Source organism: Dunckerocampus dactyliophorus, chromosome 16, assembly GCF_027744805.1.
Source record: "Dunckerocampus dactyliophorus isolate RoL2022-P2 chromosome 16, RoL_Ddac_1.1, whole genome shotgun sequence".
NCBI classification, from domain to species: Eukaryota; Metazoa; Chordata; class Actinopteri; order Syngnathiformes; family Syngnathidae; genus Dunckerocampus; species Dunckerocampus dactyliophorus.
Window position 1 is genome coordinate 14,471,864 of NC_072834.1, and position 27,844 is coordinate 14,499,707.

General features: G+C 41.7%; 1 protein-coding gene across 1 annotated transcript; it reads left to right on the forward strand.

Moving 5' to 3' along the window:
* The first annotated feature begins 833 nt into the window (after positions 1-833).
* Positions 834-27,833, forward strand: pds5b (PDS5 cohesin associated factor B). The gene is made up of 35 exons (XM_054755360.1): positions 834-921; positions 11,174-11,301; positions 11,370-11,573; positions 11,696-11,782; positions 11,857-11,954; positions 12,042-12,168; positions 12,854-12,934; positions 13,017-13,157; positions 13,834-13,949; positions 14,072-14,166; positions 14,392-14,537; positions 14,660-14,811; positions 14,910-15,023; positions 15,342-15,423; positions 15,499-15,547; positions 15,688-15,827; positions 15,925-16,040; positions 16,133-16,238; positions 16,376-16,536; positions 18,358-18,481; positions 18,579-18,737; positions 19,176-19,244; positions 19,342-19,478; positions 19,670-19,793; positions 19,877-20,081; positions 20,168-20,282; positions 20,355-20,487; positions 20,579-20,698; positions 20,790-20,852; positions 20,924-21,069; positions 21,151-21,223; positions 22,104-22,510; positions 22,590-22,676; positions 25,688-25,784; positions 26,152-27,833. The coding sequence occupies exons 2-35, from the start codon at positions 11,194-11,196 to the stop codon at positions 26,182-26,184; spliced, it is 4,215 nt and encodes a 1,404-aa protein (XP_054611335.1). The 5' UTR covers positions 834-921; positions 11,174-11,193; the 3' UTR covers positions 26,185-27,833.
* Positions 27,834-27,844: the final 11 nt, after the last annotated feature.

Sequence of the window (27,844 nt, forward strand, 5' to 3'; positions counted from 1 at the left end):
TTGTCCTAATGGCTTGTATTTCGTTAATTTATTGCCTTTTTTACGACAAAATTATATTTTACTATAGTATCTCATCCCCGAGAGCCAATCATATTTAAATTATTATTCATATTATGTATGTTAGATGTCTTGTGTTATTGTCTGCAGTGCAGAGGGTACCAGCTTTATAAGCCTGTGTTGGAGCGCCCCCTACAGGGCGTGTTTGCCAGCGACGTAGACAAAGAAAGCAGATGACATCAGCCCTCATTTTCAGGATGCGAATAGAATATTTATGTCGTACAGACCTATGCAAGTATATTACACTGAATATAACTATCATCATTCTGTTTTCATAACATGTCCCATTGCATACAAACCAAAGCTCATTCAAAACACGTCCGTCGTTGCGTTCATGGATTATCGGAAAATGCAAGATAACTAGAAAGGGTGCGCTCACAAACTCGGAAATCGTCACTTAAAGATAATCTATTTGGCATGAAAATATTTAGAACAAATGTACATATTACATCCGGCAAACGTAAATTATGTTACATACTTCTACATATTGGTATTTCTTTGTCCCAGACAAGATTACTATTTCACCAATTTAGATGATGCAAACCATTAAATGCATGTTTTATTTTATATTTCTTTATGTCATTTATGCTTCCAGCACGGCTTTTAAGATTAAAGTCGTGCATGATTGCCACACATTGGTTAGTATTATTGAAGAATGAACAGCATCATGCAAACAATTCCGTTTCCGCACAAACACAGCGTCTTTGAAGGTTCCACAATGTGCCGGCTACAAACATGCACTTCCTCTGAGCGCCTCCAGGAGGCTCTGTACTGCCGTCAACGTTCACGTATTGGCGCCATTTTGGAGGCAGGAGGGGACAAGCGCTGCGGAGGACACTGTTCATCACAATTCATCACAAACAGGTAAAGAAATGCACACATTAGCGAGTATATTTGAATTACGGTGCAGCAAAACATGCAGGCGCCGCGGCTAAGATGTATTTGTGAGCGGCGGCGAGAGGAGGATGGGGGTTATGCTCGTTAAGGAGCCAGCCTTCATGCGCTGCTTAAGGCGGTATGCAGCCCGCCTTGCTCGGCTGCCGTGTCCGAGCCTCTTCGCTGGCTGACCTGGTCCTTCCTTGGGACTATACGTTAACTCGTCACGTAGTAGCGGGCGACGCCACATTCTGTGTCCCCGGTAGCATGTGCACACTGTGCCTCCGGGTGTTTAAATGGCCGCTGTGGGTACTATTTAGGGCAATGTAACGGTCATCCAGCGGGGTGTTTTGTTCCTCGCCGTCCGCCCTGTCATCACTCGGCTAGCAGCATTAGCTCCGCGGCAGCCCCGAGCTGCACTTAGCCGCCTAGCCGCTGGCTAGCTAGCTACTACTGCTCTCCGGATTAGCTACCGTCAAGATTAACCATCTTCTCTGCTACTGCACCATTGCAACGAGCAGCATACCAAACACGTGATTTATAACGCGTTTTAATAATAAATTAATCATGTTCGCTCATTTTTCGAGGGAAAGCGTTCAAACTTAATGGCGGCTGTTTTGAAGCTACAAACGATCCGCTTTTCACTGTGATGATTATGAGCTACTTAAATAAGCATGTCGCGGTGTTATTCGTGCTAGAGTCACATTTAGTTGTTCATTCACTTAACAAGGGCGTATGAATGTCTTGTGCACATGTGACCAACCGTACGTCCATAATGTAAACATCTGTAGTAAAAATGAATGGATGAGCAACTACAGTGGAACCCGAAAAATCAAAATCAAAATATGCACAAATGGAGGAAAACCATGTCAACAAACGTCTTGATTATCAGCCATTTTCCTTATGTCTCGGGACAAAGTTAATGTGCAAGCTATGGCTTGTTTCGGTTATGTCAACGACCGCCTATGTCAACTTCAAGTCTGAGGAGTGTGGAGTCTTTGGAAGCATCTTATTAAGTGTCAAATGCAGTGGTGTCCAAACTACATCCCGCAGGCAAAATGATGCCCGCCATCCATTTTTAACTGGCCCACATTGTCTAAAAATATAATATGGCTATGGCCCGCACATACTATGCAGTACATAACTGTTTTGTATTTCTTAGTTTAAACACTAGGTGGAGTTACTGTTTTGAACAAGGCACAGTCTCCACAAGGAAAGCAATCACAGAATAAACTTGTTCAGCAAGCGAGACTATACTGGATATGCTTCCTTGAGGCTGAGTGCGTGGATGATGTTACTCCCCTTCCACCAGGCTATGGCTCAAGCTGTGGGAAGGTGTGCTGAGTCCGGATGCAGGCTGGTAGGTACAGCGACCCCTGAGCAGAGGGGCCTGTCATGGTGCTAATTAGCCAAGCTAATGCTTTGCACAATATGTTCACTCTGCAGGTCAAGTCTGATTTACTTTTTTTTTCTTCAAATGTGACCTATATCTTATTTTTCATGTCAGTGTGAACAGTATAATTCAGACTTTGACAAACACGACCCATGCTACTGCGGCCTGAATGCTTAGGGCGCATATAACCAACCTACAGTATATGTCTTGGAAAGGCGTGTTTTGATGAGACTTGGGCAAAGGTACTCACTGTCATCTGAAAATTATTTTTTAAAACTGTCGCGGCCCGCGTCAGTGTCCCAGGGCTCCTGGTTCTGGCATTCGCCCACGTGCTCCTCGGAGCAGATGTCGCAGCAAGTTCCCAATGAACTGCCAAAGCCAAAAGTCTTGCCCTCTTCCTCCATAATCTCCCTTTGAAAATAATTTGGTTAATCAAATGTTGACTCTGGTTGAACAAAAACCTTGAAATTGTCACAAATGCTGCAAGGAGAGCACAAATCAAGGAATATTTACTTCCGTAAACACACGGCAACGCATGAGAGTTTGTGTTTTGTGCACATGTGCATTGCTTCTCTACCCTGCTGGAGATGTTGCTGTAGTAGTACTGTAGTAGTTGTAGTAATAACCACACTGGCAGTGCACAACACTGCCAAGTTGCATGCTTTTATGAACAAAAGCAACACAAGTCCACTTTTTTATGTAAAATGCAAATCATTCAATAATTCGTATATTAATAAGCAGTTGGAGCGTGGATACTTAATAGTTAAAATTAATATACTAACAGTTTTTTGTAGTTGTTGTTTCTTCATTCTTTACTTAGACCGTAATGCGGCCCCCCCCCCCAAGATCGTACTTTGGACATTGGTGGCCTGCGGCTCGTTTTCTATTGGGCCGCAGCATGTAGTGGGGGGGTGGGGGGATATATATATAAAATGGGAAAAATAGAACTAATGGCATATGTGAAGAGAAAAGGCGTGGATGTTAACACTATTAACAATTAATAACACAGCTTTGTCTGTAGTACTGTACCTTTTTACAAAATAAAACAAAAATATATACAAATATCAAAGTGGCCCTTGCATCCTTTTGACTTTTTTGTATTCAGCCCTCGGTGGAAAAAATGTGGACATCCCTGGTCTAGTGACAGCTGTCTTGTAGCTGTCAACTTGACATGAGTAGGTGATGAATGGCTGTCAATACTGCACTTGAAATGTGGTGGTGGCTTAATTATTAAATAAGTAACAGTACTCAAGCCTTTTTTACGCTGTCATGTCTTTTTAGTGCACACATCACAAGCAGCTGCTGCTCCTCTCTTAATTTCTCTCTCCTCAAAAGCCAACCATGGTCTGTGTCAAGGTTCTATTGGGGTTCAGAGAACGGAGACTCCTCGTAATTCTGCTCGTTAAAGCTGAGATATTTCCCCAGAGTGTTCGCACATAATTGCCCAAAATGTCATGCTAATATGAAGAGTGAAGACTGCGAGGTAACGACGCACTCATTCGTGAAACTTCTCACTAGCATTTGTGACTGTATCCGTTGGTGCTGCGCTATTCTGCAAAAAACTTGAGTCACGAGCATAAGTTGGATATCGAATCATATTTGTATATAAACGCAACTCTGAACCTCTGAAGTTACTTCGTGTCCCCCACACATCTGTCCGCCTGCCACTAAAGTCCGCTAAGGAACACATTTACTGTGACACATACCCACGAGCACGAGTTTTATTTCCATCTTAAATGATCTCTTTACTCTTATTATCTCTACTATATTGGATAAAACAAGTGTAAAGCAATTTAAAGCCGGCATTACTACACTGATGAGACAATAGCCACCGCAGGAAGTACGTTGTCCAGAAAAAAGGAACTGCTAATGTGCGAGTCTTATATTATTTATGTCTAATATGTCTTATTTTCTTTGATTATATCCACTATATTGCGTAATACTAGGGGTGCAACGATACACAAAAATCACGGTTCAGTTCGATACGTTTGTTACAGTTACGATATTTTTTTTTATACAAAAAATAAATTACCTTGCCTTTTTTAATTTGAATTTTATTGAAATTGCCAACATTTTTCTCATTTTTCAACATTTTCAGCATGGTATGAATGTGGGAGGCGGACAGTGCAACCTAAGCCAGAGTAGTCGATCGCAGATATACTGAGCTTTCAGCACAGAGCGGTATCAGAAGTTGATAAAATAAATATAAAACTGCGTATTGTTGGATACAGGCGTGACTGTTCGGTACGCATGTGTATTGAACGGTTCGATACAGATACACGTATTGTTACACCCCTACGTAATACAAGTGTAAAGGTGATTATAAGGGTGTTATGTCAAATCTAGAGCGCTCTAATGTTAAAAAACATATTTAGAAGATCGGAAACAAGTTTCCTATGCCATAACTACAAAGATTTTCTGTTTATTAATATTTAATTCTACTTCACTCATCACGGTCTGGTCTGGAACCAATTAACTGCGATAAACGAGGGACGACTATTTGTCTTTTGCACAAACCGAGATTATTTGTGAAATGCATCACACAATCGTACTAAAAGAAGCATCATGTTTTCATGGCCTGTATCCGTATCGGTACTGAATTGCTGGACAGTGTCGGATATCGGTCAGAAAGCCAATCAAGCATCTCTAATTAGCATTATTATTATTAAGACTCCCTTTTCTGCTTTAAAGAAACTCCTAATGGTCTTTCTGGCCTTCTTCATGGGAGGTCCCAGAAGGACAGTAGACCGGGGGACCTTCTTAATAGAAAGAAAATAATTAAGTAAAAAATAATGGCACGCTTTCTCACTCTATAATACAGACAAGTCAAAAGAAAAGTAGGTTCATGAATGCAGGCCAGGGGTAGTTCACTTTGCTAGCCTGGCTGGCGAGGCTCGCTGGAGGACGGCGAGAGCAAGTAGGAAGTTTTGGCTGTCATCTTGACGTGAGTCCTTGAGTAAAATGGCAGTAATTGTATGCAGAGCTGCAGCTGTCAATGTTTTAGTAATCGAGTATTCTACTGAATTTTTTTTCGATTAATCGAGTAATCGTAACAAACATTTTTGCTTGGTTAAAGTGCAATTATAAATACACAAAGTATTTCCACTAAATAGTGAACGACCAATTTGTTTACTTTAGATAATCAACCATTTTATTTCTGAAATTCACATTGTGTAGGGGTGTAGCGGTACGCCAAAATGTCATTTTGGTTTGGTTTACTTTCTTAAAGTGCTTGTTTCGGTTAATTTTCGGTACAGAAAAGGAAGAAAAAATGACTTAAAATGCTGTATTTAAAAAAAAAAATGCAAAAATAACTTTTTTTTTAAAAATAAATAAAAGCGACCCATTTGGGTGATATTTCAAATAAACTAACAATATTTAATCTTTTTTTTTTAAAATACAACAATAATGAAAAAATACAATTAAAAACTGTTGTATTTAAACAATTGTTCATGCACTGTGGTGAAATGTAATGGACAGGCAGTTAAATAGCCCTCTGTTACGCATGTGTTAGCTTTTTCACAAAGTGCTGGTGTAACTTTCTGGCTAAAGTGAGGACAAGATGGTATTCCATAGCAAGGTTCAAGAACTTTAATCATATACAGTCATGGAAAAAATGATTAGACTACCCTTGTTTCTTCCGTTTATTGATCCATTTTAATGCCTGGTACAACTAACGGTACAAATATAATGATGAGTATCATAAAGAGTTTCATTTAAGAGCTGAAACCTAGAAACTTCCATGGCTTTCTTGATAATAACCAAAATCGTTGAAATTCTAACATTAATAGCTACAGCATTGTACTGCCAAAAATGTAACTGTAATGAGCTATTTTTGTTGTCATTATTATATTTGTCCAAACAAAGGTACCTTTAGTTGTATCAGGCATTAAAATGAACAAGAAACTGAAGAAACAAGGGTGGTCTAATCATTTTTTCCATGACTGTAATTAAAGCCAGCGCTCTTAACAACTGAATATGGACGTAATCTCGTGGCTATAAAAACTCCAATAGCATCTGTTACTGCTTTGGCCCGGTCAGTGTTGCTTGCTAGAGGTTGCGTATATGCTGAAGATGAAATAAGCCCTGTATGAAGTCACGTTACCATTGTAATAAACTGACACAAATTTAACAGTAGTCATAATTAAGCGAAAGCTGGCCCACCCCACGGCTAACGTTATGTTAGTAAGGTACATTAACCTTAATCTCACTAATTGCGCTACCTTGATTTTACCTCGGATCTTCCGCTCCAACGGATACACGTCACGGCGTTCAACTTGCTGTTTAGCCACATTTTCTGTCTTTTTTACATTTTTTTTCATTCTCGTTTGTTGCCTTGTCGCATTCTCTCGCCTCTTCAATCTTCCCGCACCATCCGCTTCCTTCTTTGTCCTCTGCGTGCGTGACGTAAGCGCGTCGGTGATGTAAGCAATTCCTTGAGGCAGAAGAACATCCTCGATTATTTTTTTCAATCAAGGTACTAGAATTATTTGAGGAATTGTTGCACCCCAAATTGTTTGATTTAGCTTGTTAACTGAACTATTCAGAAAATGTGAAAACTTTTTTCTTTGATTGTTTTGTGTAGCACCCATGTCCATTTGTTTTTTGTAACATCCATGTGATGTGTTAGTGTGTGTCACTTTTCAGTTTGGCCTTTGAATATAGTGCATAAAGTGGTTTTATTTTAGTCAGACTGCAAGCCTCCTGACCGTGGAGTTTTATGTGCACCAGTGTAAAAGCAGTATAAATGCAAGAGGCCATAAATGCGACAAAGTGTCTTGGCAGAGAGAGAGAGTGGCCATCTATCTAGACCAGGGGTGTCAAACTCGTGCCATGGAGGGCCGAGACGCTGCAGGTTTTCTTACCAGCTAGTTACTAAAGCAGGTGATTTTAATGATCAGCACCTTCAATTTGAGGGAAGGAGCTCATCAATTAAATCACCTGCTGGAGAAACTGGTTGGAGATAAAACCTGCAGTGTCTTGGCCCTCGGTGGCACGAGTTTGACACCCCTGATCTAGACTATCGTGGTTGGCGATACGATTCATGGATGGTGTTGGTTCATTTACAACGATACAATCCGAAACGATTCAGTAACTTTTTAGCCAAAAATTCAACCAGTCTGTGAAATAAATACTTGGATACTGGACAGTGCAGGTGAAGTTTCCTAGATTCTCGTTTTTTGTAAGGGAATCAGGTATAAATTAATTACGCATATAAACAAACAACAATTAAAGGCAAATGCATTCACATTTGATTAGAATAAAGTGCAACCAATACTTCAGGTTTAAATTAACAATGAATGAATTAAATCAAGTTTTTGATTATTTCTGATAAAACAGTATTTGAACTTTAATTTGATATCTCATTGACTTCTCTATCCCAAGTATTAAAGAAGTTGGAGCAAATTTCATACCCTGAAATAGTCCCTTTGGTTCCCATTGCTTTAACATTGAGTCAAGGCAAAAGCTGTGATCGTCCCATGGACGAAGTGCAACCGTACTACAAAATATATAATAACTTAGGCTTTGACATATTTTTCAGAGTCAGAGTAGCCATTTACATTTTTTTTTATAATCAAGAAGTCCAGGGAAGAAAATGAAAGTGTCATTTCATGTAGGCCTCACTATGCACGCCACACAAGAAATTGCATGTACACAGTAATTCCGGGGCAAAATTAACATACTGTATTTCCCACCATTAGATTTTAATGTTTTTTTTAACAGATTTTATCTGCAGATGGATATTAAAGTGAAGTTATATCCTACATACTTTTTATCTTGTCGTGAAGCTCCGATCCAAGCGTTTGAACACTATATAAAGTATACAAGTATAAATCCAGCATAAAGCGTGGTGGTGACATCACAGGCGGACTGCATCGAGTGTAGCGCCCGAGGTGTAAGGCATCTATAAAGTCACTCTTTACAGGACAAAACTTGTAGCTCTTTGGTGAGGACGTGTCTGCTCTGTTTATTCAACTGCACATGTGCCAACCAGACTGTAACGCTTGGTAACCACAAAAGTCACCTTTTACATGACGTCATCTGTGCGCCTCACTCTAAGCATGAGTAATCAACTTATGCCAAATCAAACTGTTACACGAGTAATGTTTAACGTCTTTATTAAAAGTGCTATAAACAAAACCTACACATGTCCATATAAAGCCTGCCATGCTTAAATCCAATGTTATTTCCTAGTATTGATTCAATCGATTGATTAACTTTTAAACAATGTTAGATCGATATTGTCTCTTCCGGAATGGAAACTTGCTGAACACAAATCGATGCATCGATGTAGTGAATGAATCGTTACACCCCTAGATATTAGGCACTTTGGCTTTCACGTAGTTAAAGGTAAAAATGAGCTGCACAAGAGCATGGAATATGCAAGCTTTGCCATACAAGCTTAAAATATTTTGGAAACACGACAAATATCAGAAACCACATAGCACGTTTCCACCCGATGCAAGAGAAAAGACAGCCAGCTTTTCCACCCAACTCGGAAAAGGCGAAGCGAATCACAAAGTCAATCGCAACTTTTATTGCAAAGGATTTGTGGCCGTATTCGGTTCAGAAGCAGGGCTTTCGTGCTTTGTTGTGCACTTTGCAACCAACGTTCCATCGCAACTTTATTTCACAGGCACTGCAGGGTTTTTTTGGTAATGCATAATATACTGACGTCTGCAAGCATTATTCTTGTATGAGAGCCTCTGGTACAGAAATCTATATTTTGTATGAAAGCTGTTTTTGACTGCGCTATACAGCAAATATATTATTTTGTCAGAGATTCTAAGCTCAGGATTTTTGTTTGTATTCAGAAGTCTATTATTTATTTGTGAATAATGGCAGATTTTGTTGATGTTGGTTACTCAGAATATGCTGACGTATGTTAATTTTATACATGCTGCAACTGGTGCACTTTACTTTTCCTGCTGGTTCTTTCCAATGGGAAATATGTTGGTAGATGTAACCTTTATTTTGGTATGCGACAAGACTTTTGCCCAAGCACAATCTGACCTTTCTGTCCTAATTAAATGATAAAATTCAATGAATGCTACAAGGCTTTATTTTGCTGTAATAAGCATAATCTAGAGGCATTTGCCTTTTCATATAAGCAATTTCTGAATCCAAATGAGCATCTTAAAATGAACTTATTTATTGCTCCTATAGCAAGACCTTTGTCAGGCACTGTATATACCTTTTATTTATACTGTATGTTAGGTTAGGTTGTAAACTTTGAATCAAAGGAATAGCATCAAAATACTAATCAGTCTAAACGCTATTCAGTGCTTAGTATATATCAGTATTTGCTTGTAGTCATATCTCAGAATCAACAGTAGTTGTTACCTACCAGTCTCTCTGGTCCTGTTACAATCATTTGAGTAGTGTCTTTTGTTGTCTACTAAATGTACGCTCTGCACAACCACCTAGCTTATATGATGCATGTCACATAGGCATCAAACAAGCCATTATGGCATCATCATCATCATCATCATCATATTCCTGTCAGATTTGAAAGATGTATATTTTTAGCATCTTATGGTCATAAGAATTCTCCTAATCTTTAATACTCGTACAGTCATATGGTGTTTTATATATCAAATAAGACACATTTGACCAAACAGTGTCACTCTGCACTTTCAACACGTCACACACACGTTGGTGTGACAGTTTGTCACCATCCATGTTTGATTTCAACTTTCTACATTCAACTTTGTGTTGTTGTTCGTGTGCACACTGAGAAGGGGTGCTAAGCTACCCCTGACATCTGATGGTGCACACAGCACACAAACTGTGTGCCACGTTGCCTCATGTTTGTGTTTGTGTGCGCACTGACAGCTAAGTTAAGTGCAGAAATATCCAAACAAACCATCTGAGTGAAAGAAAACAGCGCTTCTGCAAAGATGTTTTCATTGAAGCGCCCTTAAGTCTTTGTTTTGTGATGACTTTTGCAATGAGCCCAAACAAGTGAATGACTTAAATTGCACAACATGCACTCAACAACAATATAAACGCAACACTTTTGTTTTTGCTCCCATTTTTTTTTAGATGAACTCAAAGATCTAAAACTTTTTCCACATACACAACATCACCATTTCTCTCAAATATTGTTCACAAATCTTTTTAAATCTGTGATAGTGAGCGCTTCTCCTTTGCTGAGATAATCCATCCCACCTCACAGGTGTGCCATATCAAGATGCTGATTAGACACCATGATTAGTGCACCGGTTTGCCTTAGACTGCCCACAATAAAAGGCCACTCTAAAATGTGCAGTTTTGTCACACAGCACAATGCCACAGATGTCGCAAGATTTTAGGGAGCGTGCAGTTGGCATGCTGACAGCAGGAATGTCAACCAGAGCTGTTGCTCGTGTATTGAATGTACATCCAACCAGCCTCACAACCGCAGACCACGTGCAACCACACCAGGCCACGACCTCCACATCCAGCAAGATGAGACCAGACACTCGGAACTGAAACAATCTGTTTGCATAACCAAAGAATTTCTGCACAAACTGTCAGAAAACGTCTCAGGGAAGCTTATCTGCATGCTTGTCGTCCTTATTGGGGTCTCGACCTGATTCCATTTCGTCGTCGTAACCGACTTGAGTGGGCAAATGCTCACATTCGATGGTGTCTGGCACGTTGGAGAGGTGTTCTCTTCACGGATGAATCCCGGTTTACACTGTTCAGGGCAGATGGCAGACAGCGTGTGACATACTATATAAACTAGAATCTCACAGACGTCTGCAGGCTTTTTTCTTGTCCAATCTTCATGTGCTCACTCGTGGAGCTCCGTCACTGCTTTGCTTCCTGTTTTAAATCTCTCCTGTCGTGGTCTTCGTCCAGGTAGTGAAGAGCTACAGAGGATGGCTCACTCTAAAGCTCGAGCCACGGACGGGAAGGTCACCTACCCCCCGGGGATCAAGGAGATCGCGGACAAGATCTCCAAGGAGGAAATGGTCCGCAGGCTCAAGGTGAGTCCTGCTGTCCTCGCGTCTCCTTACACCTCCAGTTTTACTGACTTGAACTGTCATTGTGTCAGATGGTGGTGAAGACCTTCATGGACATGGACCAGGACTCTGAGGAGGAGAAGGAGCTCTACCTGAACCTGGCTCTCCATCTGGCCTCAGACTTCTTCCTAAAGCATCCCGACAAAGACGTGCGCCTGCTGGTGGCGTGCTGCCTGGCCGACATATTCCGGATTTACGCTCCAGAAGCGCCGTACACCTCCCCTGATAAGCTCAAGGTACCTTCATCTGCTTGTGTACAGAAGAGTCCCTCTACTACACCTGAACCAATGCTGTTTTATACCTGAAGATCACCTGAGTTAGTATTGGTGTCATGCTTGTGTGTCTGTTTCCTCTGTAGGACATTTTCATGTTTATCACCAGACAGCTCAAAGGTCTGGAGGACACAAAAAGTGCACAGTTCAACAGATACTTCTACCTGCTTGAGGTGTGTTAGCTTTAATGATCGCGTTTGATATGATAGGAAAATGTGTAAATGTTCCTTGTTTGTCCTCTGTTAAGAACATTGCTTGGGTCAAGTCCTACAACATCTGCTTTGAGCTTGAAGACAGCAACGAGATCTTCACCCAACTTTACAGAACTCTCTTCCAGGTCATCAAGTAAGAAATTGGACCTTTTTTTTTCTTTGTGTAATTATCCTTGAAGGCCAGCTTGATTGTTGACTTTCCACACTGTTATTGTCACAGCAACGGCCACAACCAGAAGGTGCACATGCACATGGTGGACCTGATGAGCTCCATCGTCTGCGAGGGAGACACAGTTTCCCAGGAGCTGCTGGACACTGTCTTGGTCAACTTGGTGCCAGCACACAAGGTAATACCGAACACACAATCGCACACAAAATACACAAAAAGGTATCAGTCATGAAACTTGTGTAAGTTCCATGCACTGTAATTTAGTGAGCTCCCTGCAGGTGAATAGTGGTGTTGCAGCGCTTTTTCCAGCTAGGGCCGCATACTGAAAATTTAAAGGATGTGGGGCTAAAATTTAAAGTCCAAACTTGTAATTAATTAATACATTTCCTGATTATCCAAATTATATATTTGTTTGTGTGTGTATTTTGGGGGGGTGTCAAATGTTATAGTCTACAGTTTTTATTTAACGAAAATTAACATTTCTGGCTAATGTAATTTTTTGGACAAAAAGTCAAATATATAGATGATGGATGACTTTTTAAAACTTTTATAAGCTACAATTTAAAAAAATTAATACATTTCTGGCTAATTTGTTTTGGGGGTTTTTTGTTAGTCAATTTTGTGTGTGTGTGTATGTGTGTGTGTGTGTGTGTGTATATATATATATATATATATATATATATATATATATATATATATATATATATATATATATATATATATATATATAAACACACCTGGGACAACACTGCATTAAAGTCACATCTGGTCATGTTAGAAGCCTCCTGATGGGGAAAAATAACAACTGACTTTTCCTTCCACTCTCTTCATACTTATGTTGACCGTCTGTTATTCCTGTGTAGAATTTGAACAAGCAAGCATACGACCTGGCCAAAGCTCTGCTGAAGAGGACCGCTCAGGCTATTGAACCTTACATCACCAATGTAAGTGCTTGTGTTTAGCATGTGGATGACAACACATCACCAGGACATGTCTCATACTAACAGTCCATACCTCCGTCATCAGTTCTTCAACCAGGTCCTGATGCTGGGGAAGACGTCAGTCAGCGACTTGTCCGAGCACGTGTTCGACCTAATCCTGGAGCTCTACAACATCGACAGTCACCTGCTGCTCTCTGTGCTGCCTCAGCTGGAGTTCAAGCTCAAGGTAAAAGACTTTTCTCTGCTTTACATTTGTAAACTTTCATGCAGGTTGTGACCCTTTCAGAAAGAACAGGCCTATACCTTGTCCTTTTATTCAACAAACTAAACAGGCTTACATTTTTCTCTTATTTACACCACAGCATGCCAATTTGGTTTACTATTGTGAGAAGGAGCTGTTGCTTCCTATATGAATGTTTGTGAAATGTAAATATAATGCAGAGGAGTAATCCCAATACAGTCTGGAACGCTGCGTGTGCATGTGTTTATCGGCGACCGTGTGCATGTGTGCACCCCAATCGTAACAGTAGAGAAGCGATTGTATTACAGTTGGCGCTGCTGCACATGTGCATGTATGTTCACACTGGTTTGTGTGTGGATTCTGTTTTTGTAACCTGCCGTGTTTGCAGCTTCCTGATTCCCATTAAAGGGATAAAGCAGACAGCCTAATGTTGTCTGCAGTGTCTCAAAGGCATCGGGTTTGATAAAGCACACTTATCAAGGAGCTGTAAATCGTTGTCCTCTCCTCAAAAATAATAGCTGCAATAACTGCTCGTCCCCCCCCCTCTCCATCCTGTCACAGTGTGGTGCAGCTTGTTGAAGCACTGGGATGTTGCCAAAATTCTGATGTGAAGGAATCTCATTCTGTCCCTCTCTCTCTCTCTTGGTCTTCCTCTCTGCAGAGTAATGATAATGACGAGAGGCTGCAAGTCGTTAAGCTGCTGGCCAAGATGTTTGGAGCCAAGGACTCAGAGTTGGCGGCGCAGAATAAACCGCTGTGGCACTGCTACCTGGGCAGGTAGATAGTCAATGTATCAGTGCCACTGTGCTGCTGATGAGGGCCGTGAAATTGAAATGGGAAGAGAGAATATAATTGCCTAAATGTGATTTCTAATGTGAACACTTTGCTGTCTTTTGAAGGTTTAATGACATACACGTTCCCATCAGACTGGAGTGTGTCAAGTTTGCCAGCCATTGTCTCATGAATCATCCAGACCTGGCCAAAGACCTGACAGGTGCCTGACGTACATAGTGTTTCCCCTACCATTATATTATCCCAAGAACGTAAAGTTAATGTTATTTTATTTAAGTTAAATTGTATTTCCTGTACAGCACCAGATCACAACAGTAACCGGTCTATACATTGTTCTTTTATTACACAAAATAAATAGCTTTATTTACATGACATGGTTCTGTCTTTACATGGTCACATTTACAATTTACTGTATCTTCCTATCCAGAATACCTGAGGGTCAGGTCACATGACCCAGAGGAGGCCATTCGCCACGATGTCATCGTTTCCATCGTAACAGCTGCCAAGAAGGACTTGTCTCTCGTCAACGACGCCTTGCTCAATTTTGTCAAAGAGCGGACGTTGGACAAGAGAGTAAGAAAGATGTTGCACGTACTGTTCATCAGCAGTAATACATCCATCAGTGTGGCAGCATTTCCTGACGATCTGATGCGTCTCCATCGTTGACCTTGTCCACCTTTGCGTCTTCCCATCAGTGGCGTGTGCGCAAGGAGGCCATGATGGGCCTGGCGTCCATCTACAGGAAGTACTCGCTGCAGGGCGAGGGGGGGCGTGAGGCCTCCAAGCAGATTTCATGGATCAAAGATAAGCTGCTGCACATCTACTACCAGAACAGTATTGACGACAGGTGTGTGCACGTCTCTTCTGCAGACTTGGTGTCAGTAAATCACCAGGAGCAAGAAACAGACATTTTTACCCTCGTGACTGCTCTTGCGTGTTACCTAGGCTGCTGGTGGAGCGGGTGTTTGCCCAATATATGGTTCCTCACAACCTGGAGACGGCAGAGAGGATGAAGTGTCTCTACTACCTCTATGCCACCTTGGACACAAATGCTGTCAAGTAAGTCTTCTTTACACTTCAACTGTGTCACTCCTTTTAGCCCCTACAACACATTTTTGGTCATTTGAAGAAAACTATATGCCAAAGACAGACTCGGTCTAAGTTCTCCTGGCATTGAGAAAGATGAGTTTGAATACACTGAAAAAGGATTGCCTTGGGGGAAAATGTGGTATGGATTGGAAAACACAATCAGGCCAAGCTTGAGTTCTTACGTGATCCCATTTCAAATTTGACAATGATACTACAAAACATGTGTATATTACAAAGGTTTAGGGGTTAAAAAGTTTTGATGATTTCCTCTTTATATTTTCCTTGCAGAGCTCTCAATGAGATGTGGAAGTGTCAAAATCTGCTGAGGCATCATGTCAAAGATCTGCTGGACCTTGTCAAAAAACCCAAGGTACCTGATCACCACAAGAACTGAAGAAGAGAAGCTGATGATTTAATAATATGTTTGCTTTTATTGTGTTTACAGTCTGAATCATCCAGTAAGGCCGTTTTTGCCAAAGTCATGGTCATCACAAGTAAGGAACCTTCTGTTGAATTCAAACATCCATGTTTGTGTATTTTTGTTTGTTTTATTTTTGGTGTATTAACACATTGGGCCTAAAATCTTACGTAAACCTAAAATTAACCTGTGTGTGTGTGTGTGTGTGTGTGTCAGGGAACCTCCCGGACCCGGGAAAGGCCCAGGACTTTGTCAAGAAGTTGGCTCAGGTCCTGGAGGATGATGAACGAATCAGAGACCAGCTGGAGACTTTGGTCAGCCCCTCGTGTTCCTGTAAGCAGGCAGAGGTCTGCGTGGTGAGTCGGGCTCCATTCACACTTGAACCCTGTTGGTCATGGTAACCCATTCACACTGATTTGATTCTTGATTGTGTTTTTGTAACCTGCCGTGCAGCGTGACATCACTAAAAAGCTCGGCAGCCCCAAACAGCCCAGCAATCCTTTCTTGGAGATGGTCAAGTTCCTCCTAGAGAGAATCGCTCCCGTACACATCGACACAGAGTCCATCAGGTAGTGTCTATGTTTGCATATGTGACAACTGCAACTCACACATCTTCCGCATGTGACGTGAGGCTTTTCTTTGTCTGTGGTCTTGTGTTAAGTGCTCTGATAAAACAGGTGAACAAATCCATTGAAGGAACAGCTGACGACGACGAGGAGGGTGTTCCCACAGACAGTGCCATCCGAGCAGGATTGGAACTGCTGAAGGTAAAACTCAGCTTGTGTCTTTCATTGACATACTACACCCTCTGCACATAACATATTAACGTAAAACTCATGAACAGTTCATATAAATCTAATATAAAGTACTGAGCCTGAAGCAATTGTGTTGTCATTCTTCTCAGGTGTTGTCGTTCACACACCCGGTGTCCTTCCACTCTGCCGAGACATTCGAGTCTCTGCTGGGCTGCTTGAAGATGGATGACGAGAAGGTGGCCGAGGCTGCTCTGCAGATCTTCAAGAACACAGGGAGCAAGATGGAGGAGAGTTTCCCTCACATCAAATCGTACGTGTCGTGATTAGATTTTTTTTTTTTTTTTTTTTTTCCAATTTTTAAGGGAGATTTGTGCATTATAAAACCTGAAATCACATTTGGAACTTAGCATCTGCTCGGGTCTACTTAAAGGGGCTCTACCCTACTTTTACAATGTTTCAGACTTATGTGTAAGTTTAAAATGTACTCTTGTAATACATGATGTGGAAATACCGTATCATGAGCTTGGTGTGTGTTATCCCTGCTTTCATTTTTATCCATCCTTCCATTTTGTATACAGCTTATCCCCACCGGGGACACGGGTATGCTGGAGCCTATCTCAGCTGACTTTGTGCGAGAGGCGGGGTACACGCTGGTCTGATCGCCAGCCAATCGCAGGGCACATATAGACAGACAACCATTCACACTCACATTCATACCTATGGACAATTTAGAGTCGCCAATTACCCAAACATGCATGTTTTTGTAATGTGGGAGCAAACCAGAGTACCTGGAGAAAACCCACGCACGTACGGGGAGAACATGCCAACTCCACACAGAGATGCCCAACTCGGATCTTCCCGATCTCCTGACTGTGTGGCCAACATGCTAACCACTCGGCCACCGTGTGGCCTTTTAAGTTTTATGCCACTTTTAAATCTCATGAGTGGTCAAGTACGAGAATGTCGCCAGATTTCCATGAGCTTTTGTAGATTTGTCACGTCACGACTTTTTGTATGTATGTATGCAAGTATCCAGCGGTAATGGCTGCTTAGGACCATTGGTAGCTTTTGCTTCAGAATGGCATCCAGACTTTTGTTTGTTTTTTTGGTGTAAGACTTGTGTATCTGAACTGGAGTAAGGCAGCAATGGGAAGATTTTTTGTTTTTAGGGGAGCTAAAGACCTACCTCACGGTCACTGCTACTCTGCACTCGCCACTTCAGACAGCTGTCTTGAGCAAAGCACAGTTCCATGCCGGATTCCAATTCTATCCAATATCCAATTCCTCTTTACTGTTTGCTGATAACCATTAGCACATACCAGCTTGAGCAAGGCATGTCTCTATGCAGCTCTGAGTGTTGGCACGGGAGGGGGGGGGCAGCTGACAGTCGACCAGTCGCAGCACAATAGGCGTGATCAGGGAGCAGAATGTGGAATCTGAGTGTTTTCGCCAAAAGGAGAAGTATGCTGATTTACCCTGTGCACAACTTGAGATTTATGGAGTATTTTATGAAAAGAAATGTACTATAATGCCCCACTTGGATCTAGAATCATTTTAAAAGTCCGTCAAATGAACAGGATAGGACCCCTTTAACACCTAAAGCACTGCTGGTGAGTGCGAGCACACTGATTCATGCCCAGGCACAGCCCATTTCCCCTCCTTTGGCACAATTGGAAGAGGTGAATCAGGGCCGAGTCATATAAAAACAGGTATGCGATCACTCCTCACAGGTTTTTAATGATAACAGACACAGTTCATAATATAAATAAAATACATATAACTCAAAATAATCCATAAGTCAAAACCCACAGCAAGCTCGCTCACTCGTGGCCACATTTGTGTGCGTAATAAAGATGTATTTGATTCAAGTAATTGACAGCCACACAAAATACTCAGAATCATGTGCGATAAGGGTGTAAATAATCCACAAAGCCATAGAAATTGCAGTAAAATAGCAGAGTAGAAGTGATGAGACAAGCAAACTGGCCATGGCACGAATGCTAAGTGTGAGCGTAGGCCAGGAGAGGGGAACACACCCAGGACCATCGTGGCGTTAATGTCTTATTGTGAGTACACCCTGAATCCTGCAGGAAGCTTTGTAACGGCCTCCGCTTTTTGTTGCTCCTTCTAGAGTTTTGCTGCCAGTACTGCAGGCCAAAGCCAAGCGTGGCCCTCCTCGTCAGGCCAAGTACTCCATCCATTGCATCAACGCAATGTTCACCAACAGAGACACACACTTTGCTCAGATCTTTGAGGTCAGTCTTTGCTTTGTTTGTTGTCCTTGCTCACCATCGCTGTTTGTTTATGTGTGCATGTTTGTGCGCGTGTGTGTTTGTGTGTGTGTGTGTATAGCCTCTACACAAAGGTCTGGACCCGGCCAATCTGGAGCAGCTTATCACCCCTCTGACCACCTTGGGTCACTTGGCCCAGTTGGCCCCAGAACAGTTTGCTGCTCCTCTCAAGTCGCTGGTGGCCAACTTCATAGTGAAAGATCTGCTCATGAACGACAGGGTACTGATGTCATTTCATGCAGTGGTTTTCAACTGGTTTGGCTGCAGGACCCAGCATCACCCCTTAATGACAAGTGCTGACCAAATTGCGGAAATTCTCAAATTTCTCAATGTGTTTTTTCCCCAAATACATCCTTTTCTGCTCAAGCTTGACAAAGTTGCCCAAAAACATGGCGCGCACATCGTGGCGATGTAGCAAGGGAATAGCACAGACAAGAGCGAGGCGCATTCACAGACATCGGGTTGTTGCATTGTTTTTGGGTTTTTTTTTTTGTTTTTTTTTTTTTTTTTTTGTGCCAAGGACCAAAGACCTGTGACCCACTGAAAATGGGTCTGAGACCCACCAGTTGAGAATCACTGATTTAGTGCACATTAATTATTTTCAGGAGTTAGCAATATTAAATAAAACCTAGCATATAAATATTGTTTGTGTTGGTAGATTCCAGGCAAGAAGACGACCAAACTTTGGGTCCCTGATGATGAAGTTTCTCCTGAGACCATGGCAAAGGTGAGTGTGTGTTCTTCAAGGTGGACATTGTAAAAGACGTATGATGTAAACCAATTAGTCTTAATTCATTTGCAATCAATTCTCATCCACGGTGCAGATCCAGGGCATCAAGCTGATGGTGAGGTGGTTGCTGGGAGTGAAGAACAACCAGAGCAAGTCAGGCAACTCCACACTGCGCATGTTGACTGCTATTCTGCACAGTGATGGAGATCTCACTGAGCAAGGCAGGATGGGGTAAATGTTTACTTGATTACATAGTTCATTTACTGTTAAGTGTGTGAGTTTATGCGACACTTTTGCGTGCTATTTGAAACAGTAGTGTGCTTGTTAGATGCAAGAATTTTAAAAAAGTAGTGTGGTAGTAGTGTGCACAAGTCAGGCTGCTGCTTGTTTGCTGTTTTTAATTATTTGTGATCGATTCCCAGCAAACCAGACATGTCCAGGTTACGACTAGCGGCCGCCTGCGCCCTCTTGAAGCTGGCCCAGGAGCCGTGTTATCATAAAATCATCACTCTGGAGCAGTATCAGTTGTGTGCGCTCGTCATCAACGTAAGTCTTATTTTGACAAGCTAAATCTACATTCTTCTGTTTGCCTGTGGCACTCATCACCATGACTTTTTTGTGTCTTTTAGGATGAATGTTACCAGGTGCGTCAGTGTTTCTCCCAGAAGCTCCATCGGGGCCTTTGCCGCCTGCGCCTGCCTCTGGAATACATGGCCGTGTTCGCTCTGTGTGCCAAGGACCCGGTCAAGGAGAGGCGGGCACATGCGCGCCAGTGCTTGGTGAAGAATGTCAACATACGGCGCGAGTACCTCAAGCAGCATGCCGCCATCAGTGGTACGAAAATACTACAAGATGATTATGGCACTGATGTCATTGATGGAACAATCTGGAATATGACTGATGTTTGTTGTCGTAAACAGACAAGCTGTTCTCACTGCTGCCGGAGTACGTGGTGCCGTACACAATTCACCTGCTGGCACATGACCCTGACTATGTCAAAGTGCAGGACATCGACCAGCTCAAGGACATCAAAGAGTGAGTGGTGCAGAACCAAAGCTCCACCCATCACCATATTTGGTCATGTTCTAAATGGCGCCTCTTTGTTAGAGCTCTGTGGTTCGTCCTGGAGATCATCATGGCCAAGAATGAAAACAACAGCCACGCCTTCATCAGGAAAATGGTGGAGAACATCAAACAGACGAAAGACGCTCAGGCGCCCGGCGACACCAAAACCAACGAGGTACAGGGCGCACCTCCATTATCACGTCCCCACATTGACTGTGCACAGCTGACCAAACACACACACACACACACACGCCTTCTTTCCACAGAAACTGTACACTGTGTGTGACGTCGCCATGCACATCATCATGTCCAAGAGCACCACCTACAGCCTGGAGTCCCCCAAAGACCCTGTGCTGCCCTCCAGCTTCTTCACCAAGCCTGACAAGGTTGTCACCATGACTAAATTTTCAAGTATAATCTACATGTTGTACAAGAAAACAGCACAGATAAAAATAAATAAATAAATGTTTGTTTCAGAATTTCAGCAACACAAAAAATTATCTTCCGCCCGAGATGAAGTCCTTCTTTGTGCCAGGAAAGGTGAGTGTCCTCAAACCTCAAATGAAGTCCAGCTTGTCTGTCGTTGTCATAAGATCAAACTGTCCATTCAGCCCAAGTCAGCCAATGTCCTGGGCGCCGTCAACAAGCCGCTGGCGTCCGCCGGCAAGCAGATCCAGAACAAAGCTTCCCGCATGGAGACGGCCAGCAACGACGACTCCTCGTCCAACCCCGGCTCTCCACAACGTGGCAAGACCAGGTACAGTAGGTGCCCACTAACCTGCAGCCAAACACCGTGTGACAGCAAAATCTTTATTGTTTTATTTTTTTGGCCGCTCAGGCTCGACAGTACAGAAATGGACCACAGTGAAAATGAAGACTTCAGCAGGAAGCGAGCAGACAGCACTGACAAGGTAGGCCATGGCTGGATTCCACATTTGGCCAGTACAGTGGATTCCCGCACATTCGCGATTCACCATTTTCAACCACACAAATTCATGGATTTTGTCAAAAATGAAAGTTCTAATTTATTTTTTCTTTGGAAATAAAATTCACCCTATCATTCACCCTCAATCTATAATTTTTAAATACATGACAATACAGGCAAAACATACAGTGTGCATATCCCAGCCCAGAATTTGTGCATGTTTATTTTTATATGCTTCACTGATAATATGCTTCTCAACAATATATGCATATCAATGCTTCTTAATAATAAATGTTGAATGTTGAGATGCCATAATTTGTTCGGAAGTCCTTGAACACACTTGGGTAGCGTCCTCCTCCCACTTTCCATCACACCACGCAGATGTACCAAAACAAAAACAAACATGTCTGCCGTGTGAAACCATGTGTGAAACCTGCCATGGAAAATATCTTGCAGGCTTAGCATGTTAAAAAGCTTTAATTTAATACGGCATTTGAAGAACAAACAAAACTGCGGGTATTGTAAACCATCTCACTTACATTAGCAAGCGGTAAAAGACAACACGCTGTTAAACACATTCATAGAGCCTGAGTTGCACACACACAGCCGCACTAGCATGCTCTGCTAAACTAAGCTAACCCAGCTAGCTTCCATTCACGCTCCCCAAGAGGCATTTTACCGCCAAATTTCTTTGAGTTTGTTTTTAGTTATCGTGCGATTAATTGATTACCGGTATCTTGACAGGCGTAGCCAAGAGTTTCAGAACTCCAGCCATGTAGGACAAAGACTTTGAGCTTGACCACATGACAGCAGCTGAACTATATTCCTATTAGATATGCCCGTTGAACACTTTTTCCTTCTTGCAGGAGAGCGAAAAGCCCCGTGGACGTAAACGCGGCGTCACGGCTAGCGACGACACGGACAACAAGCCCAAACGTGGCCGTAAGAAGGCAGTGGCTGCCAACACCACCGCAGAGTCCGAGGACCAGTGGGACGAAGACAACCGACCTGAGGACGAGCAGAACAGCCCGCCCAAAAAGGGACGCAGGGGTCGGCCCCCAAAGTCCATGGCGGCCAATCAGGACACACCCGCCAAAGGGAAGAGGGGGCGAAAGAAGGCGGCGCCTCCTCCAGAGGATGACGAGGAGGAAGAGGAGGAGGAGAGAGCAGAGGAGGAGGCGGACGAGGAGGAAGACGAAGACGTGAGCAGTGAAAATATTGAGGTGAAAACCAAAGGAGGACGCCAGGCTCGCACGCCCCGACGATCACAAGGGTGAGGATTGATACGTCACTACTTCTTCTTCCCTCGGGAAGTTGGCAACATATTTGCATTGTGTTTGTCTACTCGGCAGCGCTGACTCTGTATCAGAGTCCACACCACAGAAGAGGAGAGGACGACCACCCAAGTCAGCTCAGCCGCCCGCCAAGAAGCCAACAACGTAAGACACTTTGGTCCACATCGTGTATGTATGACAAGGAACAAACATGTCTACTTTCCTCTTAGCAAGACACGTTGTTTTTGATTTCCAATACTTACAGTAGGGAAAATGAGTATTTGATCCCCTGCTGATTGTCTAATTTACCCTCTTAAAAGATTTGAACAGTCTGAGTTTTATGGTAGCTTTGTTCTAACAGAAATCCAGAAAAAAATTATATTAAATAAAGGTTCTAAATTCATTTGTATTTGATTGAGGGAAATAAATATTTGAAAGTGCGACTTATTAGATGGTGTAGAAAGTCTTGCTGGCAAGCACAGAGGTCAGATGTTTCTTCAGGTTACTCACCAGGGTTGTACACATCTCAGGAGGGTTTTTGGTCAGAAAAAAACATCCCCCAAGCAGAATGTTTCCACCTCCACGTTTGACAGTAGGGATGCTGTTGGACTCTATTCATAATTTCTCTGCCTCCAATCGTGGCCAGTCCACTTGATACATGCAAAGAGCTCCATTTTAGTGTCATGTGACCACATCACATTCTCCCCGGCCTTGTGTGAGTCATTCAGGTGTTTTCATGTCAAAAGTCCAGACGGGTCTGCTCTAGGCATGGGCTGGTATTAGATTCTGACGGTATGATAGCCTTGGGCAAAAATATCACGGTGTCACGATTTCACGTTATTACAAGTACAGCTTTAAGATGCGTCTGTGTAGGCTCTCAGTTGTACAGGAGTTGTCCATCGAGGGAAAGGCTTCTTGAGACGTACAGACAGAAGTACAGATGACGTCTCAAGAAGCCTTTCCCTCGAAGCTCTAAGATGCGTTACTTTGAAAAGAGAAAAAGTCAAGTCAAAACAGTAATTTTTAAACCATATAATAGAACACGATTGAATTGAACATAATGTATGTATTTAAAATCAATAACAAAAATAACTGAATCCTTTCTAAATAAACAAAATGCAGCCTACTGTGGCTCATCCCGCAACTCAAGTCACAACACAAATATTTTCTTAGTAAAACAAAAACAAAGCAAAATTCTAATAAATGCAATCAAGTGGCTCAAGGTCACAACATAAATATATGTATTTTTTTAAACCATAATGTTGCGTTATTATCTCTTATTGGTGAATATGCAGGTCGCGCCTTTCCACAAACTTCCATTACCGGGTCATGTGATTGTTGTTGGCAACTGAGACGTTAAGTGGTTGTTGCTTGTTCAGTGGAGAGTAAACGGTTTATACCACTTATCCCCCACTCCTGTCTCGTTCTAAATCACATCTCCACATTTGGTGACCCTCCACATGAGCAATACTGTATGTCGACCGACAACGGCAACAACAGCACAACTGGCGCTGCTCAATGCTAAATGAGGCAACTACCGCCGGTTCTATCTAAGCCCAACCGACTTCTGGCAACACAGCACATGCCTGTGGTTTCAACACAGCGAAGCCCAGGTCCGACTGCGAGAAATAACACGGAACGTGTATAAGTATTTCCTCGTATTTGCCGCACTGGACCTACACTTTCCCTCGTACCACAAGAACGGTATAAGAGACAAATTTCATGGTTTTGAAACCGTGACTTTTTCATACCGTGGTATACGTTGAAACAGTTAACTGGCCCATTCTTAGTCTGTACATGTGTCTTCTTGAGCAGGGGGACCTTGCGGGCACTGCAGGATCTCAGTACATTACAGCCAAGTGTCTTACTAATTCTTTTCTTGCTGACTGTGCGCCCAACTCCCTTGACATCATGAACCAGCTCCTCCCTTGTCATTGGGAGCTGCTCCCTCACCTTTTTCACGATCATCCTAAACCCACCAGGTGAAGTCTTGCACGGAGCTCCAGAGCGAGGGTGGTGATTCTTGTTGATTGTCTTCTAGTCCATTCCTGTTTTGTGCAGGTCTCTTGTCTATGAAGTCCTTTGACAGCTCTTGGGTCTTGACCATGGTGGTGGAGAAGGTTGTTTCTGTAACAGGTGCCTTTTATCCACATAATGAGTTGAGATTAGGAGTACTTTCTTAAAGGGACAGGGCTAATTTGTGTGCTTCATGGGCACATAACTGGTCTGTGGGGGGTCAGAAATGGTAGGGGATCAAATACTTATTTCCTTCGATTTAACTCATTCAATAACAAAGATGTATTTATAAGTTTTTATAATCCCGATCTCAACAATGTATTTATATGTTTTTTTACTTTTTTTTTGTGCAAGAGGCAAAAAGAGAGGTGATGATGCAACTCTCCTCTAATGGATTTCACTTCAGAACAATTTTAAGCCATAAAAACAACCACAAGGTAGCAGAAGTGCATTTGATAATAGCTCGGCGGAGATCATGTGGACAGAACAATCGCGCATGACGGGGAGGAGGAAGTGAGAGCATGGAGGAGTGTAGTGTGCAGAAGGTTACGCATTGTAGGGAAATTTTAACGCATGCACAAGCGCACACATAGTTCAGTTCCAAGTGTGAACGTTGTAAACAGCTCATGGTGTTATATTTGTAAATAAATTATTTTCATGTAAAACAACCCCTTTTTTATGTTATTTATGTTGTGGTATAGTTGTTCAGATATTTGAGCTGTCACAAAAGCAAAAATATTTGTGTCAAAGGTATGCTTGATATGTATTTTATATGCTTGATATGCTTGATATATATTTTCACAAAAAGCTGGTTTTCTCCCTTTTCGAGTTGAGAACTGAAACTTACCCATGTTCTACTGCTGATTACTAAAGAAAGGAAAAAAGTAGAAATAAACTTATTGTTCTGATGAAAGATGGGAGTCTAATCTTTCAAAATAATCTAAAATGGCCAGTACTGAAGGGGTTGGGGTTTTTTTGTTAGTTTTTTTTTTGCTCTCTGTCTCTTTGTTACAATAAAGCTACCATACAAAGTGTGTACTGTTCATATCTTTGTGACTCAACTTACTTATTTCTCCCACTGGGTGTCCATGCAGTGTATTTATCATTGCTGGTGTAGTAAAAACAAAAAACATGTCGTTTAAATGAGTGTTTAATTTCAGGCGTGGAGGACGGTCCAAGTCAGCCGCCGCTAAAGAAGACTCTGAGGATGAAGAGGAGCAAGAAGAGGAAGAGCAGGAGGATGAGCCTACACCAAAGGTATGCAAAAAGAATAAAAAAAAAAAAAAAAACATCTCAGAATAAAATGCTGCTTTCATATAATTGCATGATTTATTCAGAGTTTATGGATGCGTAGGCCACATTGCACCATTACATTTTTGTGTATTTATAGCTGCTTTAGAACATTTACTGATGTGAAGCACAATTCCAGTATGAGCAAACTTAGTATATTAAATTGTATTTTTAATTATTAGTAGTATATTCTCATTTTATTTGATTACGTTTGCTTGGTTTTTGTGTATTTTTATTGCCGGGCTACGCTTGGAGTTGCTCAAACGAAACGGTGGCGCTGTTGACTCGACGTTTCAAACACATGGGAGTGCTAACGAGCTGTTTTGTGGTTCAGGGTCGTAAGAAAGCCGCTGGGCGAAGAAGATGAGCCAGCGGGCGATGAAGAGCGATGAAGTGACGTATGGAATGAATTATGGACATAGAACTTTTTCAACTTTTCATACCCAGTTGCTGCCACTGTTACACATACACACACACACACACACACACACACACATACACTTGCATCCACCACGTGCACACTACATCCTGTGTTGCTGCGCTGTGGCTCGTCGCATTGTGTCGCGTCGTGTTGTTGTTGGCCACCTTAGCTTAGACATGGTTTTGAGAGAAAAACGTGTGCTTGTAAATAGTCTCTTTTTGTGCGTTTCAATGTTCTGTTTGTCATGTTGGATGCTGACTGGAGGGGAGGCTGACGGCGTTGTTGTTGTTGTTGTTGTTGTTGTTATTATTATTATTATTATTATTGAAAAAAAAACAAAAACGTTCTCCCATAAAGCAGCCCTCACCTCCTGAGATTAACCTGTTTTTTTGTGATGTCTCATTTTAAACATGCCTTTTTGTTTACAGCCCTGTACATTAATACCTTTTTTACCGTGTATTAAAAAAATGTACAAACAAAATATCCCATGCTTGTCCACATGGAGTTTCATCTGGATGCAAATCGGCTTCTTTTTTGTTTGTTTGTTTGTTTGTGATCGCTTCACATGCCCTCAAACAATAGAAAACCTGCTTAATTGGTGCTCATTTTGAATACAGAAAAATAAATAAAAATCAGTTATTCATTTGGATGTAATATTTTACTAGCATTATTAAAGAGTAATTGATATTTATGTACAGGGTGTCCCTCATGTCTGAACATATAATATGCATACATCAGGGGTGTCCGAACTTGTTCCACCAAGGGCCGCACACAATACAATTAAAGGATGCCTTTTTCATATTTTTCACTTTTTGTGTTTATAAAACATGCTAAAGGTAAATATAGTTGACTACTTACACAATACAGTCCAATATTATATGTATTTTTAATTAATATAGTTTATCCAAATAGCATATAAATACTGTATACTTGCTAATATATTATTCTGTGATATATTTTTTTGTTTTTTCAAAGTGAAATATCAGAATTGACAGGATTACTGGCTTTAATGTTGTTCTTGTAAAGGGTTTTAATTTGCAGTTTTATTTAGATTCTTGAATACATCAATCAATCAATGTCAATGTTTATTTTTTTGGTTTTGTTGTTTGTTTGTTTTTACTGTCCCCTTTTCAGTGTGGCCCTCATCATCCATCGTAATGTTTTGATGCAGGCAAAGTTGATCTTTTTTAGGTTCGTGTGTGTCTTGTTTTGTTGTAGTTTTTTTTTTTTTTAAATATGCCACGGGTCAACAAAAAACAAGTTGCAGGTCACAAATGGCCCCAGGGGTGGACTTTGGACACCATTGACATACGTTAAACAGTTTAATTTAATTCATAAAAATAAAGATTTTTTTCTAGAATATTTAAAATTAAATCGTTTGGGAAAAAATCAAAAAAAAAAAGAATATTTTTGTCTACATGTCCAGACTTTAGGGGCACCCTTTAGAAATATCGATAGCAAATGTTGCTCCTTTGTACACCTGAAAATGATCAATGCTGCACACAAAGATCCAGAAGGGGGCAGAACAGTAAAGTTAATTTTCAACTTTTGATTTGTCCAGGATGAAAGTTAATGATATTTGTTACATACACAGGATTGCTTGTTT

Coding starts and splice junctions, on each gene's coding strand:
- pds5b (XM_054755360.1), top strand. CDS start 11,194: ATGGCTCACTCTAAAGCTCGAGCCACGGACGGGAAGGTCACCTACCCC. Junction 11,574..11,695: donor CCTCCCCTGATAAGCTCAAG/GTACCTTCATCT, acceptor TTTCCTCTGTAG/GACATTTTCATGTTTATCAC. Junction 22,511..22,589: donor ACGCCCCGACGATCACAAGG/GTGAGGATTGAT, acceptor TCTACTCGGCAG/CGCTGACTCTGTATCAGAGT.